This window comes from Oncorhynchus gorbuscha, linkage group LG03 (genome assembly GCF_021184085.1).
Source record: "Oncorhynchus gorbuscha isolate QuinsamMale2020 ecotype Even-year linkage group LG03, OgorEven_v1.0, whole genome shotgun sequence".
NCBI lineage: Eukaryota > Metazoa > Chordata > Actinopteri > Salmoniformes > Salmonidae > Oncorhynchus > Oncorhynchus gorbuscha.
In genome coordinates this window covers 75,699,779-75,718,537 of record NC_060175.1, presented here as the reverse complement: position 1 = coordinate 75,718,537, position 18,759 = coordinate 75,699,779, and the positions used below count along the sequence as shown (strand labels likewise).

General features: G+C 41.6%; 1 protein-coding gene across 1 annotated transcript in view; it reads right to left on the bottom strand.

The window, feature by feature from the left end:
• Positions 1-16,846: 16,846 nt before the first annotated feature.
• Positions 16,847-18,759, bottom strand: part of LOC124031915 (solute carrier organic anion transporter family member 4A1-like) — a 49,870-nt gene continuing 47,957 nt past the window's right edge. The window contains 1 exon segment of the mRNA XM_046343719.1: positions 16,847-18,623. Within this exon segment, the coding sequence (XP_046199675.1) occupies positions 18,444-18,623 (180 nt within the window). The 3' untranslated portion in view covers positions 16,847-18,443.

The following is an 18,759-nucleotide window of genomic DNA, read 5'->3' as shown; positions in this document are numbered from 1 at the left end:
CTAAGCTAAGGACCCTGGGACTAAACACCTCCCTCTGTAACTGGATCTTGGACTTCCTGACGGGCCACCCCCAGGTGGTAAGGGTAGGTAACAACACATCCGCCACGCTGATGCTCAATATGGGGAGCCCTCAGGGGTGCGTGCTCAGTCCCCTCCTGTACTCCGCTGTTCACTCATGACTGCATAGCCAGGCACAACTCCAACACCATCATTAACTTTGCCGATGACACAACAGTGGTAGGCCTGATCACCGACAACGAATTAACTTCCGGAGCTGACAGAGATAGCAGCCTCGCTTCGCGTTCCTAGGAAACTGTGCAGTATTTTGTTTTTTTTATGTGTTATTTCTTACATTGTTACCCCAGTTAATCTTAGGTTTTATTACATACAGTCGGGAGGAACTATTGGATATAAGAGCAATGTCAACTCACCAACATTACGACCAGGAATACAAATTCCCCGAAACAGATCCTGTTTTTCCCACCACCCAGGACAATGGATCGGATCCCAGCCGGCGACCCAAAACAACGACGCCGTAGAAGGGGCAGACGGAGCGGTCTTCTGGTCTTCTGGTCAGGCTCCATAGACGGGTATTCGAGACACGCTATCGGAGTCGGTACAGCCAGCTGGTTTCTTCACGCATTGCGCCGACAGAAACAAGCATCTTTCTGGTAAGAAGAATGGCGGGGGTGTAAGCCGTATGATTAATGGGATGTGGTGTGATCATAACAACATACAGGAACTCAAGTCCTTCTGTTGACCTGACTTAGAATTCCTCACAGTCAAATGCTGATGCATTATCTACCTAGAGAATTCTCTTTGATTATAATCACAGCCACATATATCCCCCCCAAGCAGACACATCGATGACCCTGAACGAACTTGATTTGACTCTATGTAAACTGGAAACCACATGTCCTAAGGCTGCATTTATTCTAGCTGGGGATTTTAACAAGGCTAATCTGAAAACAAGGCTCCCTAAATTCTAACTTCCGCGATGCATATAAGGCCCTCCCCCGTACCTCCTTTCGGAAAAGCTGACCACGACTCCATTTAGTTGCTTCCAGCCTATAGACAGAAACTAAAACAGGAAGCTCCCGCGCTCAGGTCTGTTCAACGCTGGCCCGACCAATCGGATTCCACGCTTCAAGATTGCTTCGATCACGTGGACTGGGATATGTTCCGCATTGCGGTGAACAACAACATTGACGAGTCGGTGAGAGGGTTTATTAGCAAGTGCATCAGCGATGTCGTACCAACAGCGTCTATTAAAACATTCCCAAAGCAGAAACCGTGGATTGATGGCAGCATTCGCGCAAAACTGAAAGAGTGAACCATTGCTTTAAAACAGGGCAAGGTGACCGGAAACATGACCGAATACTAACAGTGTAGCTATTCCCTCCAAAAGGCAATCAAACAAGCTAAGCGTCATTATAGAGACAAAGTAGAGTCGCAATTCAACAGCACAGACATGAGAGGTATGTGGCAGGGTCTACAGTCAATCACAGACTATAAAAGGAACACCAGCCCCATCGCGGACCAGGATGTCTTGCTCCCAGACAAACTAAACAACTTCTTTGCTCGCTTTGAGGACAATACAGTGCCACTGACATGGCCCACTACCAAAACCTGCGGGCTCTCCTTCACTGCAGGCGACGTGAGCAAAACATTTAAATGTGTCAACCCTCGCAAGGCTGCAGGCCCAGACGGCATCCCCAGCCACGTCCTCAGAGCATGCCCAGATCAGCTGGCTGGTGACATATTCAATCAATCCTTATCCCAGTCTGCTGTCCCCACATGCTTCAAGAGGGCCACCGTTGTTCCTGTTCCCAAGAAAGCTAAGGTAACTGAGCTAAATTACCACCGCCCCGTAGCACTCACTTCCGTCATCATGAAGTGTTTTGAGAGACTAGTCAAGGACCATATCACCTCCACCCTACCTGACACCCTAGACCCACTCCAATTTGCTTACCGCCCCAATAGGTCCATAGACGATGCAATCGCAATCACATTGCACACTGCCCTAACCCATCTGGACAAGACGAATACCTATGTGAGAATGCTGTTAATATAGTTCATCGACTATTTTACACCATAGTACCCTCCAAACTCGTAGTACCCAAGCTCGTAGTCCAAACTCATAGTAACCTCCAAACTCGTCATCAAGCTTGAGACCCTAGGTCTCGACCCCGCCCTGTGCAACTAGGTCCTGGACTTCCTGACAGGTCGCCCCCAGGTGGTGAGGGTAAGTAACAAACTCTCCACCCCACTGATCCTCAACACTTGGGACCCACAAGGGTGCGTTCTCAGCCCTCTCCTGTACTCCCTGTTCACCCACGACTGCGTGGCCATGCATGCCTCCAACTCAATCACCAGATGACACTACAGTGGATGACACTACAGTGGTAGGTAGATGACACTACAGTGGTAGGTTTGATTATCAACAACGACGAGACGGCCTACAGGGAGGAGGTGAGGGCCCTCGGAGTGTGGTATCAGGAAAATAACCTCACACTCAACATCAACATCAACAAAACAAAAGGAGATGATAGTGGATTTCAGGAAACAGCAGAGGGAGCACCCCCCTATCCACATCGACGGGACAGTAGTGGAAAGGGTTGAACGTTTTAAGTTCCTCGGCATACACATCACGGACAAACTGAAATGGTCCAAACACACAGACAGCGTGGGGAAGAAGGCGCAGCAGCGCCTCTTCAACCTCAGGAGGCTGAAGAAATTTGGCTTGTCACCAAAAACACTCACAAACTTTTACAGATGCACAATCGAGAGCGTCCTGTCGGGGTGCATCACCGCCTGGTACGGCAACTGCTCCGCCCATAACCGTAAGGCTCTCCAGAGGGTAGTGAGGTCTGCACAACACATCACAAGGGCAAACTACCTGCCCTCCAGGACACCTACACCACCCGATGTCACAGGAAGGCCAAAAAGATCATCAAGGACAACAACCACCCGAGTCACTGCCTGTTCACCCCACTATCATCCAGAAGGCGAGGTCAGTACCGGCGCATCAAAGCAGGGACTGAGAGACTGAAAAACAGCTTCTATCTCAAGGCCATCAGACTGTCAAACAACCATTTCTAACATTGAGTGGCTGCTGCCAACATACTGACTCAACTCCAGCCACTTTAATAATGGAAAAATGGATGTAATAAATGTATCACGAGCCACTTTAAACAATGCCACTTCATATGATGTTTACATACCCTACATTACTCATCTCATATGCATATACTGTACTCTATACCATCCACCTTTGCCGTTCTATACCATCACTCATTCATATATTTTTTTTATGTACATATTCTTATTCATTCCTTTACACTTGTGTGTATTACTCATTGGATATGACTGCATTGTCGGACCTAGAAGCACAAGCATTTCGCTACACTCGCATTAACATCTGCTAACCATGTGTATGTGACAAATCAAATTTGCTTTGATGATTTGATTTGACAGCCTATAGTGAGGAGGTCAGAGACCTGGCCACGTGGTGCCAGTTTATCATCCTCTCCCTCAACGTGATCAAGACAAAGGAGATGATTGTGGACTACAGGAAAAGGAGGACTGAGCTCGCCCCCATTCTCATCGACGGAGCTGTCGTGGAGCAGGTTGTGAGATACAAGTTCCTTGGTGACCACATCACCAATAAACTATCATGGTCCAAACACACCAAGTCAGTTGTGAAGAGGACATGACAAAGCCTATTCCCCCTCTGCAGTCTGAAAAGATTTGTCATGGGTCCTGAGATCCTCAAAAAGTTATACATCTGCACCATCGAGAGCATCCTGACAGGTTGCATCACTGCCTGGTTTAGCAACTGCTCGACCTCCGACTGCAAGGCACTACAGAGGGTAATGCGTACGGCCCAGTACATCACTGGGATCAAGCTTCCTGCCATCCAGGACCTCTATACCAGGCGGTGTCAGAGGAAGGCCCTACAAATTGCCAAAGAACCCCAGTCACCCTTAGTCATAGACTGTCTCTCTGCTACTGCACATCAAGTGGTACCAGAGCACTAAGTCTAGGTCCAAAAGGCTTCTTAAAAGCTTCTACCCCCCAGCCATAAGACTTCTGAACAGCTAATCAAATGGCTTCCCAGACTATTTGCATTGCCTAGTCCCCCCTTTACACTGCTGCTTCTCTCTGTTTATTATTTATGCATATTCACTTTAACTCTACCTACATGTACATATTACCTCAATCACCCCGCACATTGACTCTGTACCTGTAACTCCTGTATATATCCTCGCTGCAGTTATTTTTTCTTTAATTATTTGTAACTTTTATTTGACTTTTTTTTCTTAACACTTATTTGTCTTAAAACTGCATTGTTGGTTAATGTCTTGTAAGTCAGCATTTCACTGTAACTTACTTACTTACTGACTTTATTGTCCCCATGGGGAAATTGTGTTGCAGTGTCATGTACACATTTAAAGTGGCGTTTCAATACAAAACAAAATTGACAATACAACTTTCATAACAGTTACATACCAATAAAAAAAAGATCATAATTGTAATAAATAAAGATTTATTTTTATTTTTAAAGACTAGCCTGCTTCTGTTCTTACGGAGTCGATAGGAACATTAGCCCGAGCTATTTAGGAGGGATATCACACCTGGCGCAAATGATTGTCTAGGTCTGTTTTTCCTGCTGAGGGTTTCCCCATACCTGCGATCAGAGGGGAGTAGTTCAAAGTCCAGGTACAGGGGGTGGCTTTGGTCTAAAATGATTTTGTGAGCCTTACAGAGGGCCCTGACCATAAAGGTCTCATCCAGGCCTGACAGTTTGACTCCAAGGACCTTGCTTGCTGTGGTAATAATCCTTCTTAACATGTTTCTCTGGCCGACAGTGACATTGCCAAACCAACAAACAATAAAAAAAGTTCAAATACTCTCAGTAAAAGATTTGTAAAACCAAGTCAATATAGTACAGTCTACATGAAAAGATCCCAGCTTTTTGAGAAAGTACAGTCTCTGTTGGCTCTTTTTGTAGATCAGGTCTGTATATTTACTCCACTGAAGCTTATTGTCCAGAATGACACCCAGATATTTATATTCCTCTACAATTTCTATATTCTGACCTCTCATAGATGTTGCAGAGGTAGGTGTTATACGCTTCCTGAAGTCTATGCACATCTCTTTGGTCTTGTTGGTATTGAGAACCAGGTGTGATTCCTCACACCACTCTACAAAGTCATCTAGGACCAGGCCATGATGTTCCTCGTCATCATGCAACAGGCTGATCAAGGCAGTGTCATCAGCGGACTTACGAGGTGTCTGTCAGTATGGGAACTAGTACAACTATTAGTGTACAAGATGTACAGGAGTGGGGACTAAACATATCCTTGAGGAGAGCCTGTGTTGGTATTGCGTATATCCAAAATGTGGGGACCTATTTTGACTCGCTGTGAACTTTGGCTCAGGAAGTCCAACAGCCACAAAACCAGCCCCCCATTTAAGGAGAAGTTCCGAATGAGTCTCTGTGCCAGTCAGGTTGTAAAATTGGATTTGATTTGGTTGAATTTATTCTTCCACTGTGTTTTCTTATTGTCTCGGCCTTAGGCCTAAATATCAAGGTCGCAAGGCACATGAACGAACAGGTTATAGAGCAAACAACACAATTATCACAACACAATATGGCCTTTTTTTCTTCCCCAGTGATTTTACCCACGCACCACTACTGCCAGAGGGAGCATGCAATTGGCATGCTGACAATAAAATTGGTTGGCATGCTGACAATAAAGTATGTGACAATAAAACTTATATATACCGAACAAAAATAAAAACGCAACATTCAACAATTTCAACCATTTTACTGAGGTACAGTTCATATAAGGAAATCAGTCAATTGAGATGAATTGATTAGGCCCTAATCTATGGATTTCACATGACGAGCCAGGGGTGCAGCCATGGGTGGGCCTGGGAGGCCATAGGCCCACCCAATGGGGAAACAGGCCCAGCCAATCAGAATGAGTTTTTCCCCACCAAAGGTTTTTTATTACAGACAGAAAAATCCTTCTCAATTTCATCAGCTATCTAGGTGGCTGATCTCAGATGATCCCACAGGTAAAGAAGCCGAATGTGGAGGTCCTGGACTGGTATGGTTACACGTGTTCTGCAGTTCTCAGGCCGGTTGGACATACTGCGGCTTATGGTAGAGAAATGAACATTAACTTCTATGGCAACAGCTCTGGACATTCCTGCAGTCAGAATGCCAATTACATGCTCCCTCAAAACTTGAGACATCTGTGGCATTGTGTTGTGTGACAAAACTACACATTTTAGAGTGGCCTTTATTGTCCCCAGCACATGGTGCACTCGTGTAATGATAATGCTCTTTAATCAGTGTCGTGATATGCCACACATGTCAGGTGGATGGATTATCTTGGCAAAGGAGAAATGCTCACTAACAGGGATGTAAACAAATTTGTGCACAACATTTGAGAGATGTAATCTTTTTGTGCATATGGAACGTTTCTGGGATCTTTCATTTCATCTCATGAAACACTTTACATGTTGCATGTTCAATTTTAGCTCATTGTATACTGTATACAATATTTGCCCGTTTAAAAAAACAAAAAGCTCTCAAGTTGGTTGTTGATCATTGCTATACAGTCTTGCCATAGATTTTCAAGCCTATTTAAGTCAAAACTGTAACTAAGCGGCTCAGGAACATTCAATGTCATCTTGATAAGCAACTACAGTGTATATTTGGCCTTGTGATTTATGTTATTGTCCTGTTATAAGGTGAATTTGTCTCCCAGTGCCTGTTGGAAAGCAGACAACCAGGTTTTCCACTAGGATTGTGCCTGTGCTTAGCTTTATTCCATTTATTTATATCCCAAAAAGATTGGTACTCAGTGATGTGTTGTGTTGGATTTGCTCCAAACATAACATTTTCTATTCAGGACAAATAGTTCATTTCTTTGCCAGATGTTTTTCCAGTATTACTTTAGTGCCGTATTGCAAACAGGATGCATGTTTTAGAAAATGTGTATTATGTACAGGCTTCCTTCTTTTAACTCTGTCATTTAGGTTAGTATTGTGGAGTAACTACAATGTTGTTGATCCATCCTCAATTTTCTACTCCTATCACAGCCATTAAATTGGTCTACACGTACAAGTTCTGGCCTGGTTTAGATCTTATCTGTCGGAAAGATATCAGTTTGTCTCTGTGAATGGTTTGTCCTCTGACAAATCAATTGTACATTTCGGTGTTCCTCAAGGTTCTGTTTTAGGACCACTATTGTTTTCACAATTTATTTTAACCTCTTGGGGACGTCATTCGAAAACATAATGTTAACTTTCACTGCTATGCAGATGACACACAGCTGTACATTTTAATGAAACATGGTGAAGCCCCAAAATTGCCCTCACTAGAAGCCTGTGTTTCAGACATAAGGATGTGGATGGCTGCAAACTTTCTACTTTTAAACTCTGACAAAACAAAGATGCTTGTTCTAGGTCCCAAGAAACAAAGAGATCTTCTGTTGAATCTGACAATTAATCTTAATGGTTGTACAGTCGTCTCAAATAAAACTGTGAAGGACCTCGGCGTTACTCTGGTTCCAGATCTCTCTTTTGACGGACATATCAAGACTGTTTCAAGGACAGCTTTTTTCCATCTACGTAACATTGTAAAAATCCTAAACTTTCTGCCCAAAAATGACGCAGAAAAATGTATCCATGCTTTTGTTAGTTCCAGATTAGACGACTGCAATGCTCTACTTTCCGGCTACCCGGATAAAGCATTAAATAAACTTCAGTTAGTGCTAAATATGGTTGCTAGAATCCTGACTAGAACCAAAAAATTTGATCATATTACTCCAGGATTTGGTCCTGCCGTACATACCTACACGTACGCTACGGTCACAAGATGCAGGCCTCCTAATTGTCCCTAGAATTTCTAAGCAAACAGCTGGAGGCAGGGTTTTCTCCTATAGAGCTCCATTTTTATGGAATGGTCTGCCTACCCATCTGAGAGACGCAGATTCGGTCTCAAGCTTTAAGTCTTTACTGAAGACTCATCTCTTTAGTGGGTCATATGATTGAGTGTAGTCTGGCCCAGGAATGTGATGTTGAACGGAAAGGCTCTGGAGCAACGAACCTCCCTTGCTGTCTCTGCCTGGCCGGGTCCCCTCTCTCCACTGGGATTCTCTGCCTTTAACCCTATTACAGGGGCTGAGTCACTGCCTTACTGGTGCTCTTCCATGCCGTCCCTAGGAGGGGTGCGTCACTTGAGTGGGTTGAGTCACTGACGTGATCTTCCTGTCTGGGTTGGAGCCCCCCCCCCCCTTGGGTTGTGCCGTGGCAGAGATCTTTGTGGGCTATACTCGGCCTTGTCTCAGGATGGTAAGTTGGTGGTTGAAGATATCCCTCCAGTGGTGTGGGGCCTGTGCTTTGGAAAAGCGGGTGGGGTTATATCCTTCCTGTTTGGCCCTGTCCGGGGGTATCATTGAAATGGGCCATAGTGTCCCCTGACCCCTCCTGTCTCAGCCTCCAGTATTTATGCTGCGGTGGTTTATGTGTCGGGGGGCTAGGGTCAGTTTGTTATATCTTGAGTACTTCTCCTGTCTTATCTGGTGTCCTGTGTGAATTTAAGTATGCTCTCTCTGTCTCTCTCTTTCTCTCTTTCTTTCTCTCTCTCGGAGGACCTGAGCCCTAGGACCATGCCTCAGGACTACCTGGCGTGATGACTACTTGCTGTCCCCAGTCCACCTGGCCGTGCTGCTGCTCCACTTTCAACTGTTCTGCCTGCAGCTATGGAATCCTGACCTGTTCACCGGATGTGCTTCCTGCCCCAGACCTGTTTTCAACTCTCTAGAGACAGCAGGAGTGGTAGAGATACTCTTAATGATCGGCTATGAAAAGCCAACTGACATTTACTCCTGAAGTGCTGACTTGCTGCACCCTCGACAACTACTGTGATTATTATTATTTGACCATGCTGGTCATTTATGAACATTTGAACATCTTGGCCATGTTCTGTTATAATCTCCACCCAACACAGCCAGAAGAGGACTGGCCACCCCTCATAGCCTGGTTCCAACTCTAGGTTTTGGCCTTTCTAGGGAGTTTTTCCTAGCCACCTTGCTTCTACACCTGCATTGCTTGCTTTTTGGGGTTTTAGGCTGGGTTTCTGTGGAGCACTTTGAGATATCAGCTGATGTACGAAGGGCTATATAAATACATGTATACATTTTATTATAAATTTGATTTGATTTGATTAAACTCTATAACTGTTTTAAAAAATCACCATGGTCAAATCCCTGAGCGGTTTCCTTCCTTACTGGCAACTAAATACGGAAGAGCGCCTGTATCTTTGTAGTGACTGATACACCATCCAAAGCGTAGTTGATAACTTCACCATGCTCAAAGTGATATTCAGTGTCTGCTTTTTTAAAACCAATAGGTGCCATTCTTTGCGAGGCATTAAAAAACCTCCCTGGTCTTTGTAGTTGAACCTGTGCTTGAAATGTTCTCGACTGAAAGATAATTGTATGTGTGTGGTACAGAGATGGGGTAGTCATTCAAAAATCATGTTAACCACTATAAATGCACACTGAGTCCATGCAACTTAGTATCTGACTTGCTAACCAAACTTATACTCTTGTATTTATTTAGGCTTGACATATCAAAGGGGTTGAATACTTAGATTTAAGACATTTCATCTTTTCATTTTTTCAAAATTTGTAAAACATCCCACCCCCAAATCCACTTTGACATTATGGGGCCAGTGTCACAATCTCAATTTAATCCGTTTTAAATTCAGGCCGTAACACAACAACATTTTGAAAAAGTCAATGGGTGTGAATACTTTCTGAAGGCACTGTAGGTCCATTATTCTTTCTACAGTTTCGATGAGATTTTTGTCATTGTAAAGTATATTTGAAATGACAAAAGTATAATTATTTTACTTAAACCACCTGTATTAGACAGCTCCCTGAAAATGTGAAACACCCTATGTCAGCTTGATAATGAAGGAAGTTATTTTGTTATTGTCCCGTTCTGACCTTAGTTCGGTAGTTATGTCTTTGTTTTACTATGGTTTCGTTTTGTTATTTTGTATTCTTCAGTGTTCAGTTTTATATATTAATGCTTAATGTAATACATTTTTACATTTGATTATGTTTACCGGCAAGTTATTGCATTAACTGGGTTTATTACACAAACAAAATGTCAAAGTTATTACATTTACCCGCGGTATTTGATTTACCGCGGTTCCCTTTTGACAGGAAATCATTTGACACCTATTCAGATTACTGTAGGTTTTCAGGGCTTTAGGGTTTCAATGGCAGGATGATGGGAACTGGGTGCAACAGGAGGCTGGGGTCATCATGGGTACCTGTTTCCACCTAGTGGTTAATATAGTCAGATCCATTTGGGGTAGAACATTATCTCCACTGAATGATCATATGAATAGTAGTAGACTCAATCACAAGGAATTTTACAACTTTTATTTGTTAAAAAGCAGCTCAATTCAAATTCCGTGCCCAATTCCATTTTCAGTCTTGCATTTCTAAGACATGTCTCCAATGTGCTTTTTGTCCCCATTCAGAGCCCCTATCAGGGGACAAAGGCAAGGCCTTATGACAACTGTTTCACATACACAAAAAAACATCACTAACTACTAGAAAAAGAGAATACCACACAGTAAGTGGTCACATTTGATCCGTGATAAGGTGACTGTCTCAATTCCCATTGAAGCTTACAGTTTACATGGAGATGTATGCTCTGCATGTTTGTGTTTTTCTTAAATGGCTGAGTAGTTGAGTTACTCAAAGTTCTGACCTTGCTTATGGTAAAAAGAGGGGTTGGGGTCAGTTCCATTTAAATTCCAGTCAATTCAGGAAGTAGTAAAATTTGGTTTACTTTCTGAATTGACTGGAAGTGAAAGATAATTGACCCAAACCCTGGTAAACAGGGGGCACAAGATGTTCAACATACTGTACTGTTTTAAATGGCATAGTGATGCTGAATAATTCATGGGTATAACACAGTAAACACAGCATTCAATGGTGTTGATAAAATAGAAGACTACAGTATGCCCTCAAAATGAATGGTGCAATGGGAAAGGGAAGATGAATGCTGTCTGTGGAACCCCCATATATTCCTGTCTCGATCAGTGACTGGTCTGACAATAGTGTCACAATTAGGGGTATCTGTCATTGCGGGACTGTTGCCTTTGCTTTGGGGTCAACTTTTGACCTAATAAGGAAGGTTTTCCTACACAGTACACCTGTGTATCTGGCTACTTACAGTAGGAACAGATGAATGATACAGTACATTCCCACTCAGCACTTAATGTCACTATGGGAAACAACTCAAAACCACTAAGCCTGAACTTGAATAGTTTTCATTCACATTGGATATTCAACATACTTTATACACAAATTAGTCGGAAAGTAACTCATAACCCATTTCATAGTACATGAGGACCCATACAGTAAGGACATTAAATTAACTTCCTACATAATTGGATATGGTAAATGCATTGGTACAGTAAATCACAAAGAAGGTGATGGTACAAAATAAATATTCACAGAAATGTACATGGTAATCTTGCAGTGCAACCTCCATACATGTCAATGCAACACAACATAACATTCTGTTATCTTAGATTTTTCTTCCTCATTCAAGAATTGACACAACAGCCCACAGTAGATGATAATAGATTAGAGGCACATTAAAACACTGTTGCATACGCAGCCTCCTCATGCATTCATTCCCTCTACACACAACCACACGCGTACAGTACACGCACACACGCACAAATGCAGTAAACCCAGTAAACCCATCCATCCAACTCCCCTCTGCTCTTAAAGGCACTGTGTTGTGGTAAATCTCCATAGCGGAGAAGAGCAGCAGATAGTCCAAGGTGTTCAGATCAGAGTGTCTCCTGACTAGGGGGTATGGCATGGTTGAATCAATGAGAGCCATTGGCCCATCACTCTCACTGGCTTTGCAGCAGACTTTAGCCCTGCGACCTTCTATCATAAAGCGACAGCTCCATGGCAATATATACTCAAGACTGATGTTGGACCAGTTGCACAGTGGGCCTCACAGGCTGCAGGAGAAGAGGGCTACTGTTTGACCTCTCCTTCCACCTCCCAGACCTGGGGGTCTCCTTTCCTTTTCTCCTTCCAGCCGCTCAGCAGGATCTGTGTCACAGGTTACATGACAAGTTGTTTATTCCTGAGATCAAGAAAGGGGAGGATAAGAGAGATAGCGGGAATAAGAGATGAATGAATCAAATATATAGTTTGAATGTATGTGTAAAGAGACTGTATTAATATTCATATGATTAAAAACAAAAGTGTCAAGTTTCCTCTTAACTTAAGTCCGCAATCTGGATCTCTGCATGATCTCTTTGAAGATCCCTTCTCTAGCCTCCGGATTAAAACCCAATTATGAGTGTACCATATTATATACTGGATCTTTAAAAGACACAACTTTCACATGACCCTGTAGTTTACCAATAAAATGGGCTGTTGGTGATGTAGGTATACTGGTATTCATATCCCAAAATACATAAATGAACTGACCATTACAAATTGATATAGAAAGTTAACAAAAATAGACAAGATCCTTCAACCATGGAGAGGTAAATACCTGTCTTCATGGAAACATCACCCTGGTTAACTCTTTCGTCATATCACAGTTTACTTATTTACTTATAGCATTACCCACACTAGACAACTTGTTTTTTAAACCATATGAGCCAAAATAGTTCAATTTATTTGGAATGCTAAGTCAGGCAAAATCAAATGCGACTACTTGTATAATGAAATGAGTTTGGGGGGGCTGAAATGCTTCAAAATGTATTCACACTCCTTGACTTTTTCTACATTTTGTTGTGTTACAGCCTGAATTTAGAATTGATTAAATAGAGATTTTGTGCCTACACACAATACCCCATAATGTCAAAGTGGAATGACGTTTTAAGAAATGTTTACAAATTAATTAAAAATGAATTCTGAATGTCTTGAGTCAATAAGTTTTCCACCCTTTTGTTATGGCCTAAATAAGTTCAGGAGTAAAAATGTCACATAATAAATTGTATGGACTCTGTGCAATAATGATTTGTTGTATAAATGACCCCACCTCTCTACCCCACACAATTATCTGCAAGGTTCCTTAGTCGAGGAGTGAATTTTAAGCACAGATTTAACCACAAAGACCAGGTAGGTTTTCCATTGGTTCGCAAAGAAGGGTACCTATTGGTAGATAAAAGACATTGAACAGACATTGAATATCCCTTTGAGCATGGTGAAGTTATTAATTACACTTTGTGTGGTGTATCAATACACCCTGTCACTATAAAAAATATAGGCGTCCTTCCTAACTCAGTTGCCAGAGAGGAAGGAAACCGCTCAGGGACTTCACCATTAGGCCAATGGTGATTTTAAAACAGTTACAGAGTTTAATGGCTGTGATAGAAGATAGAGGATGGATCAAAAACATTGTAGTTACTCCACAATACTAACATAAATTACATAGTGAAAAGAAGGAAGCTTGTACAGAATAAAACATATTCCAAAACATGCATTTAAACATGCACTAAAGTAATACTGCAAAAGATGTGGCAAAGAATTGCACTTTTTGTCCTGAATACAAAGTTGCATTTGAGGTAAATCCAACACGACACATCACTGAGGACCACTCTTCATATTTTCAAGCAGCATGTTGGTGGCTGCATCATGTTATGGGTATGCTTGTCATTAACAAGAAAAATGTAGTTTTTTAAAATTAAAATAAACATAATAGAGCTAAGCACAGGCAGGATCCAACAGGAAAACTTGGTTCAGTCTGCTTTTCAACAGACACTGGGAGACAAATTCACCTTACAGCAGGACAATTACCAATACTTACCAATACGACATTGAATGGTCCTGAATTACAGTGTTGACTTAAATCGGCATCAAAATCTATGGCAAGACCTGAAAATGGCTGTCTAGCAATGATCAACAACCAACTTCACAGAGCTTGACATTTAAAAAAAAATAATAATGGGCAAATATTGTACAATCCGGGTGTGCAAAGCTCTTAGAGACTTACCCAGAAAGTCTCACAGCTCTAGTCACTGCCACAGGTGATTCTGACATGTATTGACTCAGGGGATTGAATACTTCGCTAATCAAGATATATCAATCAACGATATAATAATAATCTTAGGAAAAATAATAATCTATAATTTACAGTCTGTGGATACTATGCAATTAGAAAGGTTCAAAATTCATGTAAGCAAGTTGAAAAATACATGTCACGTGGAAATCAAAAGAGGGTTGTCTACTGAGATAGGTGGGATGTGCTGAGAGTATCTGAAGGGTGGGATTAAAAAGCTCATGATCGGTAATAGTTATTATTGAAAACATAATACGCTGAGTGTACAAAACATTATGAACACCTTCCTAATATTGAGTTGCATCCCCTGTTGCCCTCAGAAGAGCCTCAATTCATCAGGGCATGGACTACAAATGGGTGGAAAGCGTTCCACAGGGATGCTGGTCTATGTTGACTCCAATGCTTCCCACAGTCGTGTCAAGTTGGCTGAATGTCCTTTTGGTGTTGGACCATGTCTTGACACACTCAAACCGGCGCACCTGTCACCTACTACCATACCCCATTCAAAGGCACTTAAATATTTTGTCTTGCCCATTCACCCTTGCATATGTGTGAATGGCACATATACACTATCCATGTCTCAGTTGTCTCAAGGCTTAAAAATCCTTCTTTAACCTGTCTCCTCCCCTTCATCTACACTGATTGAATTTTGGATTTCACAGGTTACATCAATAAGGGATCATAGGTTTCACGTGGATTCACCTGGTCAGTCTATGTCATGGAAAGAGAAGGTGATCCTAATGGATGTACCGTTATAAGATCCGTCAATGTAGATTCAAATGGCTACTGATAATGTTCGATATCATAGCTACTAATGGGTCAACATTTAAAAATATATATATTATCATTATGGTCACAACATCCACTGTTGTTTCTGTCAGTACATTCATTCATACTGTGTTTGGTTTTCTGTAAGTATGTGTATTTGAGCGTGATATCTTTATGAGTATTTAATGTTCTTTAATGTGTCCCTGCGTTTATTTGCCATGGGTCATAAATGTAATGTCTGCACACAAACCAGACAAGACAGACAGCAGCGCTGCTGAGTTATGACTCAACCAGTATCCATGGAAACTGATCCTTTGTCCTACAATCCTCTCTCCTACATAGTTTGTCTTTTAATCCTGTCTCTTTTTGCGTGACCTTGCTCATTTCTTTAATACTGTTCTATGAAGAACCCGGTGACTATTAAATCCCTCAATGTGTCGGGTACAAAAGTGCCCATGTTTGTTGGCCTAATGTTCTCGGTGCCAGTGTCTGTTTTGATCTGTGGAAAAAAAACTTGTTTCAGTCATATTCATCGAATCCCCTGGAATTAAAAAAGCAGAAATATTTAGCTGTTCCTATATAGTTGTGGGTTCGGCTGGCTGAGTAAGAGGATGAGAGAATGTGTTTGTTTGAGGAAGACACAAGGGGATACAGAGAGTAAGAGAAAACTGTAAGAGAGAACTGTAAGAGAGAACTGTGGGACATATGTCACATGCATTTGTCATGTGTTTGGTTATGTGTATATACAGTACCAGTCAAACGTTTAGACAAACCTACTCATTCAAGGGTTAATCTTTATCTTTACTATTTCCTACCATGAAGAATAGTAGTGAAGACATCAACACTATGAAAAACACACATATGGAATCAGGGAGTAAGCAAATAAGTGTTAAACAAATCAAAATATATTTTATATTTGAGATTCTTCAAAGTAGCCACCCTGCTGAAAAACAAATGATAGTCCCACTGAGTGCAAACCAGATGGGATGGCGTATTGCTGCAGAATGCTGTTGTAGTGTGCCTTGAATTCTAAATATTCCTAGTGTTTTTTGGCACAAGCAAGTCTCTTCTTACTATTGGTGTCCTTTAGTAGTGATTTCTTTGCAGCAATTCGACCATGGCCTGATTCACAGTCTCGTCTGAGCAGTTGATGTTGAGATGTGTATGTCACTTGAACTCTGTGAAAAAAATGTATTTGGACTGCAATTTCTGAGGCTGGTAACTCTTATGAACTTATCCTCTGCAGCAGAGGTCACTCCTTTCCTGTGGCGGTCCTCATGAGAGCTAGTTTCATCATAGCCCTTGATGGTTTTTGCAACAGCACTTGAAGAAACTTTCAGTTCTTGAAATGTTCCGTATTGACTGACCTTCATGTCTTAAAGTATTGATGGACTGTCATTTCTCTTTGCTTATTTGAGCTGTTCTTGCCATAATATGGACTTGGTCTTTTACCAAATAGAGCCATCTTCTGTATACCACCTCTACCTTGTCACAACACAAATGATTGTCTCAAAGGCGTTAAGGAAAGAAATTCCACAAATGAATTTTTAACAAGGTACACCTGTTAATTGAAATGCATTCCAGGTGACTACCTCATGAAGCTGGTTGAGAGAATGCCAAGAGCGTGCAAAGTTGTCATCAAGGCAAAGGGTGGCTACTTTGAAAAATATCAAATATAACACTTTTTGGTTATTACATGATTCCGTATGTGTTATTTCATGGTTTTGATGTCTTCACTATTATTCTACAATGTAGAAAATAGTAACAATAAATAAAAACCATGTAAAGAGTGGCTGTGTCCAAACTTTTTACAGGTACTGTATGTGGTACATGCGAGAGAGTTTGAAGTGAGCCGACACATCCAATACTGATAAAACATCTAAAACAAAAAACAAATGATTCCATTGTTCACGTTGTTTAAAAAAACAGGACATCTTAAGAAACATTTTAATAAAATTCATACGTTTCCATTTCATTTACAAAAGTACCAAAACAAAATCCAAAAGTCTAATTTTACGAAGTGCTAGGGAGTGAGGAGGCATAACAATAAGACTAGGAATGCTTGTGATTACACATACTCTGTAATGGCGGTCAAGCCCCGCTCTCCCCACTTGGAGAATGGTGGAGAGCTGATCTGGAGGCATTTGGGTCCATAACAAATGAATACATTTAAAACAAAAACATGAGAAATGCAAATTACAAACAAGTTGTAAAGTGTCATTACTGTTACATTAAAAACAACAAAGACTATATTTTAACACTTTATTGAACAGGGTAGTTTTAGGGGAGATTGTTTGTCATGGTAAACTTCTGTGGGTCCATTTTTCAGTGTGAATCATTAACTACAGCATCTTTATACAAATATGTCTGGACAATATCAAATCATGCGGAAAACAACAAATTGAAAGACTATATGAGCAATCTGTGCTTTTAATTTCCATCATAAATAAATGATCTAGATCACAAAACAGAAGAGAGATTGGGGCAATGCTACTTTGGCAAACTTGTAGGTTTGGATAACAGGCTTGTTGTTCTTGTTTTTATGGCAACTCATTCCATTAGTGCATTGTTCCTTGAATTTTTTAAACCGGCATACACTGCCAGAATAACTCTCATACCATTGTCTAAATTCATCAGAGCTGATTAGTTTTAAAGTGCAGCAATGTGTCTGGTTATGAAAAAGGGTCTTGGTATTACCCCTTCATACAAAATAGTTGGTGGATAGTGGACAGGATGACATAGCATCATCATCTTCATGGCCTCTTGGGTTTTGTCTTCACTTCTGTTAAATGGCAGCCTGCTACAGGTCCATTCAATGTCATACATGTGCTAAAGGCTGTCATAAATAGGTGTGTGCTCTTCCATTTGTTAAAATATATGTGTGTTATTTTTTTTCAATAGGTATAGTTATAATAACAGTAAGTGCCTTTAAATACTATTGGTCTATAGTTTTTATATGATATGAAAATTCTGTTTGTCTTTGTATTTCAATTCTGTTTCAGTGTAGATTTAAAAAAAAATATGTATCTGTGATAGGGCAAGACAACAGGGTTGTTTTACGGGTGTAAATGCCTCTTTCAACACTCATAAGGAATGCTTCATACTCATGGCATGACATAAGATATACAAACAGCCCCTATGTCCCATCCTTTATACCCGACTGGGAAACAAAACAAAATCTTCATTTAAAATTGCGATTTTGGACTGGTTTAAATCCCAAAGGCCATCAGGAGAAACCTCTTAGCTACTTCTCAGATTAACCTCTGACCCTATCTGTGACCCTAGTCTTTCATCACATCACACACACCCCAAGTTCAGTGGGCTGGCAGTTGAGGGCAGGCCGATGGGATGAACGTGGGGTCAGTAGGTGAGACATGCCCTGGGGTGATGTGTCTATGTGTTGGGAGTGGCTATGAGACGGGCTGGCAGTGGTGGGGGAAGCAGTGGTACGCCACACACACCAACATACATGTGCGGTGAGATGTGGGGTGATACACACTGTAGTGCAGGGTGGGTGGGGTCTGAAGTCATCATAACCTGGTGTGTACATTGGCGATGATCTCTGGTGGAAGGTCCTTGATGGGGAGGTCCCCCGTCTCACCCCCGCTGTCCCCCGGCCCATGGTCAGTGCTCTCACAGCTGCTTTGGGGCGACTCTGGAGGAGGCTTGTACAAAACACTGGCAAGCAGGAAGAACAGCGTGCCAAGAACCTGACAAAGAGGGAGGGAGGGAAGGAGACAGGCACTACAGTTAAAGTAGGGAGAATTGAATTCTCTCTCAGTTAAACAAACATTTGATTTGGTTACGATTATAAAGAAAATCTTTGAACACAATCCTCCACCTGCA